The following is a 19,926-nucleotide window of genomic DNA, read 5'->3' on the forward strand; positions in this document are numbered from 1 at the left end:
TTACGGAAGACAAGAACAAACAGCCACGCAATATGCAAAACAAGACATTTATTCTTAGAAAAGCAGTCAGGTTTATGTACAGTTAGCCACAGATGAAGAGAAAAATCACATTCTGCCATCTTCAAGATCCTTCCAACGTGCCTTCTTTGACAATGACTCGTGCGAGATTTCGTGCAAGAGCAAGTCTCAGCATTTCCACTTTCATAGTCTCGACGTCATCATCCTAAAAGCAAACACCATTTGGGTTAGGCTACTACACCCAGTAATGTACTGGTGATAGGTTCTCTTTCTGGGTTTTGGAAAGGAAGGATGCAGGTCATTAAGAGGGAGAGTATGTGTGTATTTACCTGTTACAGGTACATCCTAAGAAGAGCAAAAGCTACATTTCCTACTTTTTAGATCAACACAAGACAGCATTGCCAAGCCTTTTCGTTTTCTGGCAGCTGTAGAGGTTTGCATGTGCAGCAAATGGCTCCCTGTTCTGCGCCTGGAACGTTTCATAGCTTAAGCTGTTAGATGGCAGCATCTCAGCTTTTCATTGCCCATGTAATTTGCAATTATTTATCTTGGAAGAGCATCACAGTCCAATCCAAATCAGCAGAACAGTGAGGACTGGAAATACTCCTGTACTGGTTTTGCGTATATTTAAATATTTTTTAATGATGCCTCATTTGGCTGGCCTTTAAACCTAACAACACATACCAGCCTCAGTAGCTCAGGCTCTCCCTCTTTTCTGCCCTCACATAGAAATATAATTCAGAGCTTGCTTTCCCTGACTTTCCCCACAGCCCCACTGATTCATTATCCAGTTGTCCTCAAAATAGGAGCTACCTGGAATTTCTGCTTATCCGACTTCCCTGCTGTCAGGTCTTCCAGGCATCGCATCAACTCGTAAGTCTGCTCTGCTGAAAATATGACCTGTGGAAATGGAAGTATTCACTGAAAATGATCAAGTTTAAGGACATTGCACAGTCTGAGAAGATAATGCTTTCGCACTCCCACAGATCCGTTCTGACCCTTTAAATCACAGGATCAGAGGATAATACAGGCTGGAAGTGACTTTGGGAGGTCTCTAGTGCCACCTCCTGTGCAAAGCAGGGCCAGCTATGAGGTCAGAGCGGGTGCTCTAGGCTTTATCCAGTCATGGGTCTGTAATTGCTAAACTGTCATTTTCTGGATGGATCTTAAAGCAAAAACTGGGCTTAGAAGAAGGAAGCACAGTAGAAAAATCTTCAAGCCAAGTACCAGAAGGAACTGGATGCAGCGTGTACTTAAATTATCAGTATGTACGTATTCTGCTGCTGTTTTCTTAAGAGTTGATTATCCTATTCTGGGTCCCGTGTGCTCCCACCAATAGGACATTTGGATTGCTGTGCAATTCTGGAACTGCCACAGTTTTTTTGCACTGGAAGCGCAAGTCCTAACCTGGGGGCAGAAAGGGGGTCACCACTTCCACGTACCTTGTCAGGAAGAAAAGAAATGGGGTGGGGGGCTTTGTCACCCGTGACCAGCGTGCTCACCTCTTTCTGCTCCAGCAGGGGAAGGGCATCTGTCAGCAGGGTCATCCAGAAGGAGCAAGGAGCAATGTGAGCCGTCATCAACATCAAAAGCAACTTGGCAGCTTCAGAGAACCGCTTCTCCCCATACAGCCGGTGGAATTCTCGGTACTTGCCTACGCATGGGTGTTGGTGAAGGGTAAAAGGCATCAGTGTCTGTCAGACCTGCTCAGGCCTGGGCTAGTGGATGTTAGTTGGTCCGTGTGCTCCTATGAAGCCTGTGGTAGAATTACCCCCACCTGAAATGAGTCTCTAAAGCAGCTGAGTCTGGGGGAACGGGAATCTTGTGCATGAAGAAAGGTTAAAATAGAGGCTGGCTGAAAAGGCAGCCAAAAACCTGTTACTGTTCTTGGTGAGGTTAACTGTTTGAACCAGCCTGTTTGCTAACTGATACTGTCTGGTGCTGAGTGTTTTCAGGGTGAGCAACAGCACCAGTGGCTTGGATAGACTGGTGGCGTCTGCAAAAACCAGGAACGGGAGGGGAGAGGCCAGGGAGTGAATGTTCTTTTTGATATCGCACAGTATCAGGAGGTCTGAAAGGCTTCATTGTGTTTCTGATTGTTTAAATGGAAACTGAGATCTTTGTTGATGTGGAAAGTTCTGCTTTTGCTAAGAATTAGTTACCTCACTATCCAGCACGTGAGAACTGGCTGAGGATGAAAGTGAGTTTTATTCTGCAGCTTTGTTTGTATCCACTAAACTGTCAAAATACTGGAAGTAATGATTCCCATTCAGATTCACCTTTCACTAATGCTTGAGCTCAAGACACAGACATGTGAAAGTTGTCCAGCAAAAATACACCTGATGTTTCTAAAACCTCCAAAGGAAAAACAAGCAGAAATATTTTCAGGCCTTTCAGGACTCTTTATAAAAAGCAGAAAGGGTAGTAATTTCTCTATAAACATAGCTTATAAACACAGTTACACAACTAAACTACAAGTCTTTGGGGCTGATGCAAGGGTCACTGGGTGACACTGGGCATGCAGAGATATGAGGGATTACCGATTTGGTAAGTCACAGTTACCTTATAAGCTTAATTTAGGATAAGGTTTAAATGAAGGAAATACAGTTCCAGTTTTGCAAGCTTGGACCAAACGGGAACAGATCAAATTCAGGATCACCTTCACTGTAATGCTGCTGTCAGCCAGAAGGGAGTCAGTCCAATTGCCAACAGCTATTCCCAATTCCTATTAGATTTTGGCTCCAGTAATTGGGCTTGCTAACTAACTGCCACAGCTCCAGAGAAAGGTGCACTTTAGCTCTATTTCCTGTCTTGGTCCATTAATCAAAGGCCACAGAGCAGCTGCAGCCAGATGGGCAGGTTACCACAGCCCACACCTCTGCCAGCCAGGAGAAGGAAGCTGTGGTATGTGAAGGAAACTTGCTGGAGGCCCTCCGCTGTTATTTGGCACAATTGCTATAGTGAAAGGGAAGGAGAGATCTTTTGTTTGAGTGAGCCTGAAATTGGCATACTGAACCAACAAAAGTTGTTCAGATTTTGGAGACCTTTATGTAGTTAGTAAAACTATCACATTGTCAAAGTAACTTAAACCAGTGGTTTAGTCTTCCAAGGAAGCCTCCGAAGGTCTTCCAGATTGCGTTTGTTAATATTTCAAAGTCTCTCTAGGTAGTCATAAAGTCTGGAAAAAGACTAAGAAAGGGAAGCATGCAAATGTCAGAACTCGAGACTATCCTGCTCAGAGCACTGCAGAACAGAAGCCTACTGTAAGTGCAGTGGTAAAGGCAGTCTCCTGGTAGCAAGCAGGCTTCATCCCTAATCACCTTCAGTCATTTGCTTTCCCCTCATCACTAAAACAGAATGTAGCCAGATGGAGGAAGAGACAAATCCAAATAATTCTGTGGAGTTAACTATGTTCTAAATAACAGACCAGAAGGAAAACTGTAGACACTTCTCACCAAGAAATGTTAGCCGGTCACTAAGCAGCATGGATGGTCCCAAATTATCAATGAGGTCTAAGTCAGAGAAGCAACCCCTTTCACAGTAGTCCTTAAGGAATCTAGGGAGAAAGTAAAACAAGAAAAGCTTAGAGGGAAGAACATCATCCACATTCATTTTGTATCTCCTAATCCCTTCCCAGAAAACTTACTACACAACTGAGTTTCATCTTAATCAACGTCCTGTGAGGGTTTCAGAAGACATCAAAACATTTCCTGGGAGTGCCAAATGAACTGATGTAATGTGCGTTTAACAGACACTATTTATTCTTCTAGATTTTGTGGTAGTTGAGATCTATTCTTGAAAAGGAGTAAGTGAAGGAAGGAGCACAGGAAGCTGAGGCTGGTGGATGCATAAAGAACACTCCCAGGTCATAACAAAAGCTCTATTTTTCTGCTGTGTAAAAAAGTTGATAAGCAGTAGGAACAAAAACAATTCTAAAAACTTTTCATCTGTTTTGTCACAGCCTTCATTATGCTGCTGTTTTCAGAGCTGCTTCCTGTGATGGTTTTCTTTCACCTTCTGTTGAAAGAAATATAATGATTCCCACTCCCTCAAAGAATAAATGAAAAAAACCCCAGCAATCTCTTAATACTCCCTTTTTTTACTGCTGAAGATCGAGTATTGCCTGGCCATCTAACCAGAGTGTAATTTCAAAATTATACTCTATCCATGCAAAGAGATTGGTACCTGCCTATTTCCAATTAGCAAAAAAATACATGACATGGATTGCTAGATTAAAAAGCATAACAAGAGTTGCCATATCTTTTGTCTAGACCTAAGCTAAGTGTTAGCACCCTCTTCAATTTTGTAACAACCTTCCCACCCATGCAAGGTCAGATACTGTGACAAGCTTATGCAAAACCAGGGACACAATAAAACTTTACTCTTTTTTATATATAATTGTGGCTTGAGATTTTTTTGCAGAAATGGTGGCTTAAGTGGCTCCCACTGACTTGTGTGGAGACTGGTTAAAAATAATCTGAATAAAGCACAGAAGGGAATTATCCTCCATCCAAATCAGTTCCCTGGTTCGCTGTACAGCCCATCATAGAGCCATACTGGAGCAAGTGAAAGGGCAGTGCATGAGAGAGATATTGCCAAAATAAATGTTTATCAAAGCAAGGTCTAAGAGGATTGGACTGTTAGATAAAGCCAGTCTGTTTCATCTCTATCTAGTTTTCATGAAGTAAAACAATGTAGAAAAGAAACAGCTAGGGTATTGCATATGAGAGCACCCAAGGATGTAATTTTCTAGTCCAGAAGCAGGTACTTGGACTGAGGGAAAGACAATCCCAATCTGCCTGCTGCAAGGACCTTTTCTGGTCCATTGCAGAGTGGCTGCCTTTTCCCCTTCCTACCACCCCACTATAGCAGCAGTCATCTGAGAGCTTCCGACTCAGACTCACCGATCGGATATTAGTGTAGCAAAAGCCGCATCTTTAGCTCTGATGCTCCATGACAGGGCAGAGCCCAAGCGATTGTTCCGCAGAGCCTTCATGGCCATGATTTTACAGATGCTACGAACTTAGGAGAAAACAGGAGAAGAGGGAAAGAATTAGTTTCAGTAGTTTCACTTGTATTGCTACAAAACAATGAGATTTAAAAATCAATCACCTTGTTCATGCATCTGTCTCTGCTCGCAGATCCTCAGCACTTTGAGGGCCTTCTGTTCTGTGTTAAGAGGTATCCGCTCAATATGAAGCTCCAAATATACCCTGCCGTATTCTGGACAGTGGTCAAAATAATCTACCCCCAGCTGCCACAGGCTGAGAGGGGGAAAAAAAATCATCAAGCATTCCAATCATAAATAAGCACAACAGTAAAGCCACAAGGAGAATCTGAGTATGCATTAATAACAGTTAGCTCTGATTAACTTAGTATTCAGACCAAAAATGGCTTTTACTTTCTACCAAATACCAGCTGCCTATTATACAACTTTGGAATACCTGCATCTCACAAGTGCTTTGGTACAAGTTGCTCTGTACCAAAAAGCCACAGTGGAAGGAGTAATTCTACTCTGGTCAAAACACTTGATGGGTTCTAACAGACAGCTTTTATGTTTCTTTCAGGAAAGGAAGCATGCTAGTGTTGTACAATCCCTTAGGGACACCTTTGCTGAAATCCTAACAGTGGCTTCTGTAAGTTTTGCCTTTTTACTTCATTAACATGTAGTTCTTTGTTTTGGCTGCCTTGATGTTAGTCTATCCTCTAAGTAAAAAAAAGTTGCTACCTGTGATGGGAGAAGAGTCCTGAAGCATACTCTAGCAGAAGGAATTCACGCATATTTGAACCAAAACTGGGGGGAAGAGAGAAAAGAAACAGGCATTACTATTGGTACCTCACTGGAAAAAACTGCTGGCTTTATTTCACAAGTATTTTTAATGTATGCAGCATGTTTTCTCATGGGCTATCTTAATAAGCTTTGTACCTCAGGCCTAAGCATGCAGGCCAGCTTTCTCCTGGGGGAGACCTGCCAAATATTTACAGCACTTAGCAAATATAGCTGCAAGAAAGTGAAACTTCAAGAGAATTCAGATAGCAAAATTCAATTGCTCAAACTTATTCAGAATGTAAGTACAGAAACTCTTTTTAGATGGGTTTCTCACCATTCCCAATAATCACAAACACTTGGACCCTTGATTATATTTCAGATAAAATTACATTTTTTAAAAAATCCTGACACTGTACTGAGGCACTGTTGAAGAGCATGTCAAATTCATCCAGTCAGCAAATGCTTCTGCTTCTCAGAGCACCTGGACTGCCTGTAACTTCAGAGGCACATGCAGCACCTTTATCCTCCACCTTCTGTATATGCCCAAGATGCTCCTTTTCAACCAAAATCCACATGCCATTTCAGTCATCCTTGCTGATGTCTGAATAATCAATGCAAATAAATACTTACTAGAGATTGTGAGATTGCAGGAGTTTACAGTGATCCAGCAGGTCAGTCAGATGAGCCACAAACCACCAGTTGCTCAGGGCAATGCTGTATTTGAAGCAAGCAGAAGAAAAAAACCTAAGCCTACTACTGCCAAGGAATGTGTCAGGTTTTCCACAGACATTTCTTACTAATACAGAAGCTGTATTACAGTATAACTTCTGGCTGCAATATTCCAGACTTAATGGAATACTTTTAATTGCTGCCTGCTTCGCGTATTTTTGCAAAATTCTTTGAAACGATGATCAGGTGGGCTGTACCCATATCCTTTAAGTCAAATACTACTGGAGTAAATGCACACAGAAGCCATACTGTAGAACTAGGGAATCAAAAACCTTAAAACTCAACCTGCATTCCTTGATCACTTGATGCATCTCAAATTCAAAGGCTGCCATTAAAATCGTGTCTAGAGGCTCAGGGCTGCTTTCTCCACCCAGGAATAGGTCCATACTAGACTGTGGAATGAGATTAAAAGACAGGATAAATGCAGAAGTTGTGAGATGGTGAAAGGAAGACATTTGTTTGGATGTAGCAGCCTCGTTTAGGTTATTTTATGGGAAATAATACGCCATAGCAATTGAACACATGAACAAAAAAGGGTTTTCCTTATTTTAGCATAAGGAAACAGAGAAAACAGTTCGCAGGAACAAGACTGGTAACATTAGACACTGAAGAGACTGGGTCTTCAACAATTATTTGTCCACTGTGTCAGCCTCCCCATCCACTTACAAATTCTAGGAAACATCTTGCAGGTATGTAGTTGCTGTAAGATGTCAACCCCCACAAAGTTCTTCGTTAAATACAGTAACCCTTGTGCGCAAGAAACAGTGGAGAATATAAAAATAATTCTACTTCATGCCTGTGCATAAAACCGCAGTTCCATTGGCTTCACAGTTGGATGGGAATACAGGAGTCGGGTAACCAGAAAGTGGTACCAAGTAGTCATGAGTTCCTTTTTCTCCAGTATGGCATCCTCATCTCCCAGCAGGATCTAACAGGAGAAAAGCATAGGAGTAATTCTGCAAATTCAGCAATGTACACAGCTGCATTGTAACTCTTCAGAGGCATTAGTCCCATTTTGCCAAGTTGAGAATTGAATCAAAATTAAATAACAAAGAACAAAGATCCTTCTCAGAGCCCAGTTTCCTCATTTTCCCCTTATGGCCTTGGACACAAAAAGAAAATGATCTGCCCAGGCTTGCAAAGACTGCTGCAAAACAAAGAACGCTGTACAAAAGACTGGCTTGAAATCTCCTGATTTAATGAACAGATCATCCAGCATATTAAAGTTACTTATGGCTACACAGGGCTCCTGAAATACACAAGGATGGATCCAATACTTGTCCACAGTTTCCTTCCTTCCTAGCAAAAACACACCTTGCAGATGGATTCCATGTGGGAATTGGACGCAAAAGTTCCATCCTGTAGATACCGCTGACATTCTTCATGCCAGTGCTGCCATTTCAGCTCCATCTCGGTCAGTGTCTGAGTGTTGCCAAGCTGAACAGAGGTAAGATACATAAAGAAAACACCAAGTCAAATCACAACAGGCACTTGGGCTGAACTCATAGTCATTCGTGCTAAAAAGCTAAACACAGGGCTACCATCAAATTTTTCCTTGCCCTATAATTGCATTTGAAGTGTCTTTACCCAGCTAAATAAGGCAAAGGATCTTAAGAGCGTCCCATGAAAGATTACCATGATGCAGCTGCAATTTTTCCTCCACAAGGAGATCACTGCAGCAGAGGGAAACTTTGCTGGCAAAGTCTTCAGCAAATATTCTGTACAAGAGAATAGTTCTCAACAGGAACTGTTTCAGACAACTAGATAACATATCCTGCTGCAAAAATTATCTTTCTGTGTTGGTTTGTCACCTAACAGGTTTTTGCCTGTATGGTTGGGTCTTTTGGGCAATTCAAGAACAGAAATATTATTATTGTAAAGGATTAAACTGAGATATTTTAATGGTCAACAAATTGTGATGTTACAGAAGCCACAGCAGAGATGAAATAGACTGGACTAATACTGTCATCCCTCTTATCTCTTTTCCCAATGGAACTGCATGAAAAAAATCCACTTTGTACATACACTGGGCATGGGCATCTTCTTCATCAAGTCATCCAAGATTTTGTACATGTTCACCGACGCGGGATTGGCACTGGCTTCCTTGGAGAGCAAGTGCCGTGCTTCATCCATTCGGCCTTGCAGCACAAAGACATCCACCTGCAAAATCCACCCGTCTGTGAGCACCACACCGTGCAAGGCTACAAAATACCCAGGAAAGTATCAGAGGGTAATTTTAACTTGTGATTTAGGCAAGTTAAGTGGAGTTAAAATGCTTAAACTGTAGGCCCTGCTAATTCAAACACACAGTGTAAGTCTTGACCTCTATGGAGCATGAAAGTGAAAGGATCAGGATGGGAATGAGGGGTAGGATGATCTTCAGAATGGCTTCATCTTAAAACCTGTAGAGGCAGACAGCAGCAGTGTCCTAGGTATCAGTTCCTAAGATGTAGTCTAGTGTCAAGTGGGGAGGAGGAAGGCAAAACACATAGGTGTGAATTCTCTTTGTTTAAGAATCTTATAGGTGACTATACTCACCACGTTCCAGAAGAGCTCATGTTTCGATGGATTTTCACTGCTCAGAACTTCACGGACCATGTTGTCCACATCACAGACATGAAGTCGAACCCAGTCAAGGAGGCGAAGCAGAAGGGGACCAGCTTTGTGCAGAGAAGATTTCATTCTGTTAGTTCCCAACTGTTTGTTCTCAAACTGCTATTTTACATGCTTCTAACCTTAATGGTTTGACAATCATTAGATGAGGTTTACTGATGGGATTTCTATCTGCCACACTCAAATTCCGAAGGAATGGAGTTCCTTAAGTAGCCGGGCTGTGGGAGCACCAGGCTGCTGACAGATTTGTGTGGCAAATTTTAGACGGAACAGCAGCAAAGTCCAGCAGAAAACCCTAATGAGTTACTTGAAGAAATAAAAGGTGAGTGACTCAGATCATAAATCTCACAATGCCAAAAGACACATAGAATGTTTCTGTTTAATTTAGCATCAACTCGTTATTATTAACTGAATATGAGGAGGAAATCTGGTACTAGGTGATTTTCTTCAGATTAAGTAATCTACAATTTGTGAATCTCTCTTCTGAATTCTGGGACTGTGCAAGTAGCAGATTTGTTTGCATAATTCCATTTCCTTAAAAAATTATTTACTACTTTAAAATGCTGGTGTAAACAAACTGACTTCAAAAATTGCATCCTAAAGTTAAAGGAGTTGTGTCAGAGAATGCATAAATGTTAGTTGGCATCAACGTATTTGACGTTTAAAGATGTGTTGTTTATGCTTAAAAGTCAAATAAATTGATAAATTGGCAACAACTTTTGATGTCCCTCTTCTTCACTACCTTTCTGTTAAAAAGACAATTTAAATTGTAGTGAACTACACATGAGGGGAAAAAGAAGGCAAATCTAATAGCTTGACATAATTCAACATGAAGAAGGCAATCTACTGAGGCAGAAGAGGTATTAAAAGGCTTGTTGACACTTGTTATATCTCTAAAACATATTAAAATATAACACAATGGATGCTATACGCATTTTAAACAAATAAATATGAAAAAAAAAAAAAAAGCCCTTCAGTCTTAACATCAGGATAGTTTACTGCTCACCTGCAGCTGCTTCAACAAACAGAATCTCACACAGGTTCCAGATCAGCTCCATTGCAGAGAGAATAGAAACCTGAAAAAAGCAAGGCCATGCTTCAGATTTAGTAATTATTCCAGTTAGGGTTTTTTTAACCGCACAAGGGCATCTGCTGTCCACGGCAATCTGTTAAGCTCAGTTCTTGCAGGCAAGAGAAATGTCATACTGACACTTCAGAGATACCAAATAAAAGAAACAGGCCGCAACTTCTCTACACACATTCAGCTTAGAAAATATTGAAGCTGTTTGTGTATTGAAATGCAACAATAATCTGTCATCAGTGGACAATACTAAATAGTACAGAAAGTGTTATTTTCAGCCTTTTTGCTCTCCTAAGATTTAACAATACAAACAGCAAAGAAAGAAAGGCCAATAAAGCAACATCAGTGCAGCTAATAGGACAAAACTACTGTGAGCAATGTGCTCTTCCCATAACACACTTCTAGTGTCCAACAGTTCACAGTGAACACCTAGAGCTTGCTACAAGGCTCAGATGCAGTTGATTGGAACTTGAGTGTTTGAGAGGTAAAGTTTCAGACAGGCGAGTACTGGCCCACAGATGACTTTAAGATGACAAGAAAACATCACACCTAATAACACTGAAAATATGTTTAAGAAATGGCAGTGAATCCAGATGTTGGTCATCTTTTTATTGTTTTAGAAGTACAGGAGCCAACTATTTATTCCCATTTATTCTTGGTCACGAAACGCATCCAATGCACTAAACCAGAGTTAAATCTAAACTGCCTTACTGCCACAGTGTTGGTCTTGATGAATTTACTAGCCAGTGATTCATGTGCAGTTGTGACTACATGACAGGACTGCAGATTACCTGAGTGCTATACTGGCTGTGCAGGGCAGGGTCCCGGGTTGAAACTAAAGAAAGAATAAGGAAAGACAAAGAGCAACATATTTACCTTTCACAGCCCTTTCTGGGCTCATAAATAAAGACAACAATGCCTGCTCACTCATGAAGCAGAGACCTAAGCAAGTACACACATGGCAAAGCAAACTTTTATATAAAACTTTCTAACTTTTTTTTGTAAATCCTGTGCAAATCTGGGTATGGCTACAGGGCACAGATGGAAGGGAAGAGTAAAATCTCCCACTTTTTGGCGGGAGCAAGCTGTTAATTTGGACTCAGTTTCCAATAAAACTGCAAACTGAGATATTAAAAGGCTGCAAGTCCCCAGAAAATCAGTTATAACGTGGTGAGAGAAAAAAAAATAATTCTGACCAGATTTACAAACCAGCTTGGAAATCTCCCGGATGGAAATGGAGTCTTAATAATTACTGAAATCTATGCATGCTATTTTACAGAAGTTGCAATAACAGAAAATTGAAGTACTACTTTTATAATCACAAACGGCATTTCCTTTTATTGCAGTAAGAGAACAACAAACTTACTAGCTGCCTGGTGCATGTCCTCCATACAGGCTCTTATCACCGATCGGTAGTTTTTACTCACTTGAACCAATCTGCCAAACACAAAAAGGCTTCGGTTAGAGAGAGCTGCCCGAGTTTTAGTCTCATGCCTATTGTCCACTAAAGCCTTGCAGGTGTCTCCGCAGCAGTAGGCAGCCCCGGTACCCGGGTGAAGCCAGTGGGGATCAGCGGGGCTGTGCGCCGTGGTTGTACGCACGCCGGCTATATTGCGGGCAAGGGCGCTGGTCAGCACCGTCACTGGAAGGATCAGGGCCTTGTTTTGTAAAATCACCCCAAAGCGGTCATTTTTTTCCCTGCACTGCTGCTGCTTACCGCAGCTCTAAGCAGCCTGGTCAACGGCATTTGCCTCGCTGGGGGCACTTATAGGTGAGAGGCGTTTGCCCAGCTGGAGAAGGAGCAGCGACGGCGGCGGCGGTTTCCCGCGCCCCATCCACTCACTGCGCTTTCCTCGACTTCCCCGCCAGCTCCTCCTCGCTCCGCTGGAGGCCGACGAAGATCCCGTGCGACTCGTTGAAGAGTTTCCGCAAGGTCTGGATGTAGATGTCCTGATCCCTGCGGACCACGAAGACGCGGGAGGAGCTCGGCCCTCCCTCCCCGCTACCTGCAACACAGCCCGTCAGCGTCCCGGCCAAGAAAGCGCCCGGCCCGGCCCGCCCTCTCCCCGGGCCGGAGACCCACCTCTGCGGCCGAAGAGGGTCTCGCACACCAGCACCTCCGCGGGGCCCCAGGCGAAGCACAGCTGCCTGGCGGACGGGTCCGCGCCCGGCACCACCTGTGAGGGGACGGCGGTCCGTCAGAGGCGCCCGCGGCCCCCGCACCCACCCACCCGCCCGGCCCGGCCCGGCCCTGCCCGGCCCTCCCCGGCCCCGCACCATCAGCGGTGGCTCCGCGTCCAGTTCCTCCATGGCGGCGGCGGCCGCGCTCCCCTCACCGCCTCCCGCCTGCCGGCGCGCCGGGAGGCCCCGCCGCGGCTGCCCGCGTCGCTGCCTGCGCTGTCCGCGCCGCCGCCCGCCTCGTCCCGCAGCCCCGCCGCCCTCCGGCCCTTCCCCGCGCCGCTGCTCGGCCGGAGCTGAGACCCCGGCCGGGGTAAAGGAAGGGCGAGCGGCGGGTCTCCGCCGATTCGGGGCAGGCGCCCGCCGCTCGCCCCGGAAGCGCCGCCGCGCTCCAAAGGCCCCGCCGGGGCGGGAGCTGGGGGGACGAGGCCGGCCGCTCGGGCGGGGACGGGGACGGGGACGGGGACGGGGTAGGCCGGGCTCCGCTCCGCTCCCGCCCGTAGCTGGCTCGGTCGGCTTCCCTGAGGCCGACCGCGGGTGAGCCGCCGGAGCCCCGTGGCTGCCCCGGGAGGGTTGGTGCTGCCCGGGGGGGTCTGTGAGCGCCGGCTCTCGGGCAGGGCCCAGCGCCGCGGCCGAGAGGCCCCGGGGCTGCCCCTCCGGACCCCGTACCCGGCTGGCAGGGTCGGCGGGGGGAGGAGGGGAGGGAGGCAGGCCGCCCCGTCTCCATCTACTTCGTTTTCTTGTCTCGAGGGTGTAAGTGCGGCGGGCATGAGGCCCTGGCTGCGGGCGCACCGCGATCTAGTTGCTCGGTCAACGTAGTCTTTGTGTTCGCTTCATTGACTTGGTTGCCTTCTAATAACCAGTTTCTCCTTTATTTCTTTACGCGCTTCAAACACTTGAAGATAGATGAGCCTCCAGGTTGTTGAAGGTGACATTCTCTGGAGTAGAGTTGCTGGAGCTCTCGGGCGAGCTCATTGATAAAGCTGACTAATCAAATTACATGCTTCATGACTTCAGTGGGTTGCCTGCAGGTTGGAGAAGGACTCGTAATGAAGCATTAGATTAATCACAGCAGGTCAGGGAGACATGCTGGCAGGTATCAGGAAGAACTCTGCTCTGCCTTACTCACTTACTCGGGGTCATGAGATTTTTTTCCCTTCTCTGCCTGGCAGGGGTCAGGGTGGGAGTTAAGACCCCCTAGAGACTGGGCAGAATTTGCCTGCTGAGGCTGCTGGAGACTGCCCAGCCAACTTTCTGATAACTCTGGGAGCTCTGGTACCAATGGAATTGAACTTGAGTAGCCATTAATAACTTAGTGTGATAAAACACAAACCACACACTGCTCCTTTCTTTCCATTCTGCTCTCCTTTCCATCTCTGCATACTCCTCACTTTTTGCCTATTCCTCTCAATAACAAACTTGTTTGGTGATACACTTTTTAAGAAAAATATTAGCAATGCTGTCTTGCTGAACGCACAGCTAGAAGCAGCCAGTCCCTCTCAGACTGGGGCTTTTCAGAGAAGCTCACTAAGAATTAATTTTTCAAGACAGCTCGAGTCATTCACTGCTCTCACATGACGAATGCTGCAACAGTCCACTGCTAAATTGCCTTTTTTTTTACTTTATTGGCTACTGCATCCATCATTTCCAATAAAAATAAAGCTAGCAGTTATCTTGGGTAAGAACACATTATGACACCAATTGTGCTGAGAAAAGGGAGTAGTGTCTATTCAGGTCAGTCAGGAGGAATGGCTTGTTGCAGGGTAGAAGAACTTAACGTAAATCTTCAGAAACCTGCTTGAGAAACTAAGACTCACCAGTTTTAAGAAAGCCCATCCTTTATTGTGGGTAAGAGTGCTTTATCTGGGGGGAATTTGGGGATGTGCATGTATTTGACTCTCTGTTGTACAAAGTCAAATGCATCTACTGTCGTACAAAATGGTGCTGCTCTATGCTGCACACTTCTGAGGATGTTAGTGATGATATCTAGATCCAAAATATCCTTCCACACGTTACTAAAATGGCTCCAGATATAAAGCAAAACTGGATGTCTGAAAACCCAGCACTAAGAGGTCTTCTGCCACCATTCTTCAAGGGTAAGGTGCTGCTTCTATAACTGTATCTGTTTCTTGTGACTGGTAGAAGGAGACTTCTGATGGCTTAAGCTATCCGACAGAAAAATACAGAGCCTGCTGCTTGTATGGGTATCATAATTGAAAGCTACTAATGAACCAAAAATGCATAATTACTATAGAGCTGGCTAACTCTTAATGGAAATCTGAGACTTGCCTACCAAGTGAGATCCTTGTTGGAAGGATGGGAGTTGCTATTTGGTTTCCATGTAGTGAAGCTAAGGAGCTCTCTCCACGTGAGCTCATTTGAGTATCAACTGTGATAGCAGAACCTGCCACCTGAGGCTTTCCTAGGAACACTTGAGTGCCTGGAGCATCCCCGTGTTCTTTTACTCTGCCGCATGTGTTTCTCTTGCTTTCCTTTTATCCTTTTCCACACATAACACTTGTCTCTGTGGACCACTCTGTAGGGACCGCAGCCCTACCCACAGGAAGAGACAGCCAAAAGGCAGGTGATCAGCCTTTACCAACTATATTGCAAGGCCTGACAACCCTGGAGAGTGCCCATCGGTTTCACTGGTCTTATTTTCTCTTTATCAGCATGGAGAGAGAAATGTTGATTACTGAGGTGGTGGATCTAGGAGTGGGACAGCATCCTCTTCTGCTCCAGCATCCATCCTGTGTAAAGAGACACACTAAAAGCTGGTCCAGGAACTCTTTGATCCTCTCCTGCTGTCTCTTGGCACATACAGTCTACTTTGTTCACTCACTAGAGGTGTAAGTGGTTTTTCGTGTCTGCAGCGTCTGATGCTTTTGAAGTGATAAGGGAGGTGGGTGGTTCCTGGGGAAGTCATCTTGGGAAAGGTGAGTTTTAGCTGAAATCTTGAAATTTTTTAGTCCTCCATTGAACATTGCCTGGAGGTCTGCACATATTGGGAAGGGAGACCTTCCTGCACGCTTTGCAAGAAGGCTTCCGTGCCTGTCCAGTCCATGTAATTAAGCAGAACTGGGAATCACCATGTTAGCATGGAACTTCAAATTGCTCAAAAAGGTTTTGGAGTACAGGCTCTGAGTCCAGGGAGGAAGGCAAAGGCAAAGATAAACTGTGTTACTGTTTTCCAGTCAGGGGAGAAGAAAAGAAAAAGGCAAAAAAATCAAGGTCTGATGAGGAGGGGAGTTACTAAATTGTGAAATAGGAAGTTTGGAAGTTATTTCATGACTTGAGAAACAGAGGGAACCATCAGTATCGTGAGCATGGAAGGCACAGAACAGGCAGTGCCCCAGGCAAAAAGTATTTTCTATTCCTGGTGCTAAACTAGTATTAATGAAGAGCAAAGCCTGAAAAAACCACTCAGACCTTCAGGGTCCAGACGGAGAAGGCAGCTTTAGCCCTACTCGCCTGCTTACACCTTCAAATAACTGTTTGCTTTCTATTCTTGCATTGAACTAATTGCAAAGTAATACACAGTTTTGAAGGGGCTGGAGTTGTTTTTGTACACTTATACTTGCTAATGTGCAGTAGGACACACCTGCTTGTAGCTGTCTTGATTTCTTAAAAATCTTAAATGTTTTAAAATCTCAGTGTGAAAGGGAATGTATGCTGAACACCCACATTCCCTGCCCTCTTCAGAAGAGAGTGGAGACTTAAGCTAAAGAGCTCTGCAAGATCTAGATATGTCATATTCCTTCCTTATAAAACTCCTGTACAAGAATGAAACAAGGCTTGGAAATATTTTAGGAAACAATACGTGGAATTTTTTTCCCAGAGATGGAATTTCTTTGGAATTCTCACTGTGACGCTTCCCCATTCACTTCCCTTCAGCTCCATGCATTGAAGAGGAGGAGCTCGGAGAGACAAAAAGCTTCGCCTTTTTCCCCCTCTGCTGCAGCCCGGACCCTGCAGGACTGGGTCCTTTGTAGTTCCCAGTGTGGCTTCTGCCCTGCCACTCACTCTGAGTGCTGCTGTCTAGCCTGTTATCTTTGCATGTTTTAGCACTCTGTTTATTGTTAGCTCCACTGAATCTCCTGTATAATGTGAGTTTCCTCTGTTGATATATAAGAAGAAAAGCTATATAAATATGAGGTTTGTAGAAACCTGCTCTGTGGTTGGGGATCTGTGTAATTGGTGGCGAGACCAATGGTGGTACAGCTGAAACGGTTTTCAGCTTTTCTGAGCACGTATAACTTCTGCAGTGGTAGCAAAATCCCATATGTTCTCATAAAATCTAGTGTATTTTCCTGTGTACTTAATGTGTATTTAAGCACATTTGTTCTGTTTGTGATGCTGGCCTTAATGTATGTCTCACTGCCATTCCTGCATTCAGTTCTTGCTGATCTCAGGCCTTCACCAGTTTCATTCCACCTCCCAGAAATCTTCCTCCTGGACGTGCAGCAGAGAGATTGTCAAAGAGGGAGGGGGAAGAAGTGGCAAGAGCAAAATAAAACAGGACCATCGAGCACCATCAGTCTTGTGACACCCTTCCTCACAGCGGTAGCTTCTCTGAGATGTTGCATCATTTCTAAAAATAGAATTTAACATCCTTGGGGGAAATGGCACTTGTCTTTTTTTCAGTAAAGTACCCGGTGTGTTTTGAGTCTTGCTTAAAAAAGCCCCGGAAAGTAGAAAATAGAGTGGGGTCTGAGATGCTTTATTTCCTTGTTCTTACACATGGTCCTGCTTCTTAGTGGTGACAGTGGACTTCAGAAGGTCCAGATGGCATTGCCCATTGCTCTTCAGAGCTAAAATAAAAGGTGAAGGGAGATCGTAGGAGACTGATACACCATCAGACTGTGCAAGGGGGATTTGTACAGAAGCATGTTGTTTTCTCTAGCGACAGGTGCTTCTTGCCTCCTGGTAGCTTAAAGAGAAAAATAATACTGTAAGTAATTAAGTGCAGGGAAAACAGACAGGATAGACTGATTGGAACAGTCTTTTGATGATAAGTCAAGGAAAATGACACAGGTAGGAGTGGAAAATACAGCTCAAAAGAGTGTCAGTTTGAGTCGCAGGTACAATTTAAAGCAGCATCTCAGATGCCTTCCTGGGTCAGGCTGAGCTCTTCCAGTGCCTCTGATTTTTCCAGAACTGACTCAGAAAGACTCTTCAGAAGGAATAAAATACTAAAATGAAAAGGTTCTATGAAATTTTAGATGAGATTTGATCTTTCAGCTTACTGAAGCAGAGGGAAATTTTTGCAATATATGGGAGCCTAGTCTACAAGGAGATGGTAAAAGACTTCACCACTCATGTGCATTGGGTTTGCATGGCAAGGTTTTGGTAGTGGGGGGGGCTGCAGGAGTGGCTTCTGTGAGAAGCTGCTAGAAGCTTCCCCTATGTCCAACAGAGCCAATGCCAGCCGGCTCCAAGATGGACCCGCCACTGGCCAAGGCCAAGCCCTTCAGCGACGGTGGTAGCACCTCTGGGATAACAGAAGGGGGGGGGGAAAGCTGCACAACAGCAACTGCAGCCGGAGAGAAGAGTGAGAATATGTGGGAAAAACAACCCTGTAGACACCAAGGTCAGTGAAGAAAGAGGAAGAGGAGGTACTCCAGGCACCAGAGGGACCCCAGGCTGGAGCAGGGGAAGAGCGTGAAGAGTCCTGCCTCTGAAGAGGGTGGAGCGGTAGAGACAACATGTGATGAACTGACTGCAACCCCCATTCCCCATCCCCCTGCGCTGATTGAGGGGGAGGAGGTAGAGAAAATCGGGAGCAAAGTTACCCCTGGGAAGAAGGGAGGGGTGGGGGGAAGGTGTTTTAAGATTTAGTTTTTATTTCTCATTATCCTACTCTGATTTGATTGGTAATAAATTAATTTTTCCCCAAGTTGAGTCTGTTTTGCCCGTGATGGTAATTGCTGAGTGATCTCTCCCTGTCCTTACCTCAACCCACAAGTTTTTAGTTATATTTTCTCTCCCCCGTCCCGTTGAGGAGGGGAGTGACAGAGTGGCTTTGGTGGGCTGGTTTCCAGCTAGGGTCAAGCCACCACACTATGTTTTGTAGAAGCTCAGCTGGCTGCGTGGGCCACCTTCACCGCCTCAGGTAGGGTTGTGGGTGTGTTATTTTCTCAACTGTGGACTTGGGTAAAGGTTCAGCATCAGCTTCCTGTCTTCTTCAACTTTCACACAATTGCAATAAAACAAAAACGTCCCCATGAGTCTGCACTCACAAGGGAGGTCCTGGAATGTGAACTAATGTGACAAAAGGCAGAGGAGAGGGATCAGAATCCACAGAGAGAAGCGGTCTGTATTTGTTTGTAAGTTAAGTTTCTTTTCAGTTGATATTTCACTACTTGAATAGTTTATTGTGGACAAATCCCATCTTGAAACATCTCTGAAACGGTGCGGGAGGTGTGTTATACACAGGCCTGGGTTTTGTCACGCCAGGAACAGAGGGTGTGCGTGACCATATGGCCACGTCTGCATCGTGATCCAGGGCATATTCGCCATGTGGAGCCTGGTGAACATTCACTAATGCCCACCTGGTAAATCCACCCCTGAAGGGTCATTTTTGTGGTGTTTCTTTTCCACCTCTGTGCTGTAGAGAAACAGTTGTCAAATCATGGCGGTGGGTGTAACGGTGATGAAAAAAAGGCTCAGAAATGGTTTAGTGGGAACCTGTGAAACCCCTGGAGTTACTGAGAATTTCCTCCTCCTCTCCGCTGGAATGAACTTGAAGAAGAGATCACATCGTTAGTAGTACATCCTCTTATTTAGGTATTATACTTTTTGAGGTGCTGCATCATGTGCTCAGCTTGTTGGAGAGTTTCAGCAAACCTTGACTGCCAACTGTTTTAATTATATTCAAGATGCATTTTTCAGACGCAGCGGAGAGGCGCAGCAGCAACTACACGTATTTCAGGGCAAACTCACGCCTCGCCCTCCTCAGGGGCAAGGCCGGGGATTTTGGAAGCGCAGAGGATGGCTGTCAAGCCTTGCAGCCTGTATCACCGTCATCCGTAAAACACCGAGGGCCACGAGGGGGGGGGGGGGGAACGCGTCCGGTGTGAGGAGGCCCACGAGGCGGACGAGACGGAGGGGTCACGCGTCAGGGAAAGGCGCCTGTGGGGATGGTGCAGCAGGCCCGAGAGCGAGGGCGGCCAGCAGGGCTCATGGGCGAGGTGCTGAAGGGACGGCGGCGCCGAGGAGGCCCCGAGGAAGCCGGGCCGGGCGCCGCGAAGCTGGCGGGCCCGGGGCGGGCGGCGGAGGACCCTTCCCGGGCGGTGGGGAGGGGCGCGGGGCGCCGCGGCCCGGCGGCCATTTTGAGGAGGACAATACCCGCCGCACGGCAGGGCCCGCTGCGCCCGGCGGGCGGGCGGGGCGGGGCGCGCGCACGCAGGGCGGGCAGCGGCCGGGGCGCGCGCACGCTCCGCCTCCCGCCGCGTTATGTAACGGCCGGGGCGCGCGCGCGCTCCCTCCCCCCCAGCCCGTCCCCGCCCCCCACCGCCCGTCGGGGCCCAATGAGCGG

General features: G+C 45.8%; 1 protein-coding gene across 2 annotated transcripts; it reads right to left on the minus strand.

Annotated features, from left to right (window-relative positions):
- Nucleotides 1-33: 33 nt before the first annotated feature.
- On the minus strand, nt 34-12,596 carry NUP85 (nucleoporin 85). Of its 2 annotated transcripts, XM_049811756.1 has the most exons (19): nt 12,489-12,596; nt 12,295-12,388; nt 12,055-12,217; nt 11,578-11,648; nt 11,003-11,046; nt 10,137-10,206; nt 9,056-9,177; nt 8,543-8,677; nt 7,832-7,954; nt 7,314-7,445; nt 6,803-6,909; nt 6,419-6,502; nt 5,747-5,812; nt 5,131-5,282; nt 4,923-5,040; nt 3,474-3,574; nt 1,521-1,672; nt 832-918; nt 34-223 (listed from the first exon to the last, which is right to left on the minus strand). In XM_049811756.1, the coding sequence occupies exons 1-19, from the start codon at nt 12,519-12,521 to the stop codon at nt 122-124; spliced, it is 1,956 nt and encodes a 651-aa protein (XP_049667713.1). In that variant the 5' UTR covers nt 12,522-12,596; the 3' UTR covers nt 34-121. The 2 variants fall into 2 exon arrangements, with proteins under 2 accessions (XP_049667713.1, XP_049667714.1); XM_049811757.1 differs by lacking the exons at nt 12,055-12,217; nt 12,295-12,388; nt 12,489-12,596 and adding an exon at nt 11,929-12,030.
- Nucleotides 12,597-19,926: the final 7,330 nt, after the last annotated feature.

The sequence above is a fragment of the Accipiter gentilis genome, chromosome 10 (genome assembly GCF_929443795.1).
Source record: "Accipiter gentilis chromosome 10, bAccGen1.1, whole genome shotgun sequence".
Taxonomy (NCBI): domain Eukaryota; kingdom Metazoa; phylum Chordata; class Aves; order Accipitriformes; family Accipitridae; genus Astur; species Astur gentilis.

Bases quoted from the DNA above. Each gene is read 5' to 3' on its own strand.
- NUP85 (XM_049811756.1), bottom strand. From the start codon at position 12,521: ATGGAGGAACTGGACGCGGAGCCACCGCTGATG. The intron at 6,910-7,313 runs GCATGAAGTAGA...CTCATTCCACAG, and splicing joins AACTGCGGTTTTATGCACAG to TCTAGTATGGACCTATTCCT. The intron at 5,283-5,746 runs GTAGCAACTTTT...TCCCCCTCTCAG, and splicing joins GGACTCTTCTCCCATCACAG to CCTGTGGCAGCTGGGGGTAG.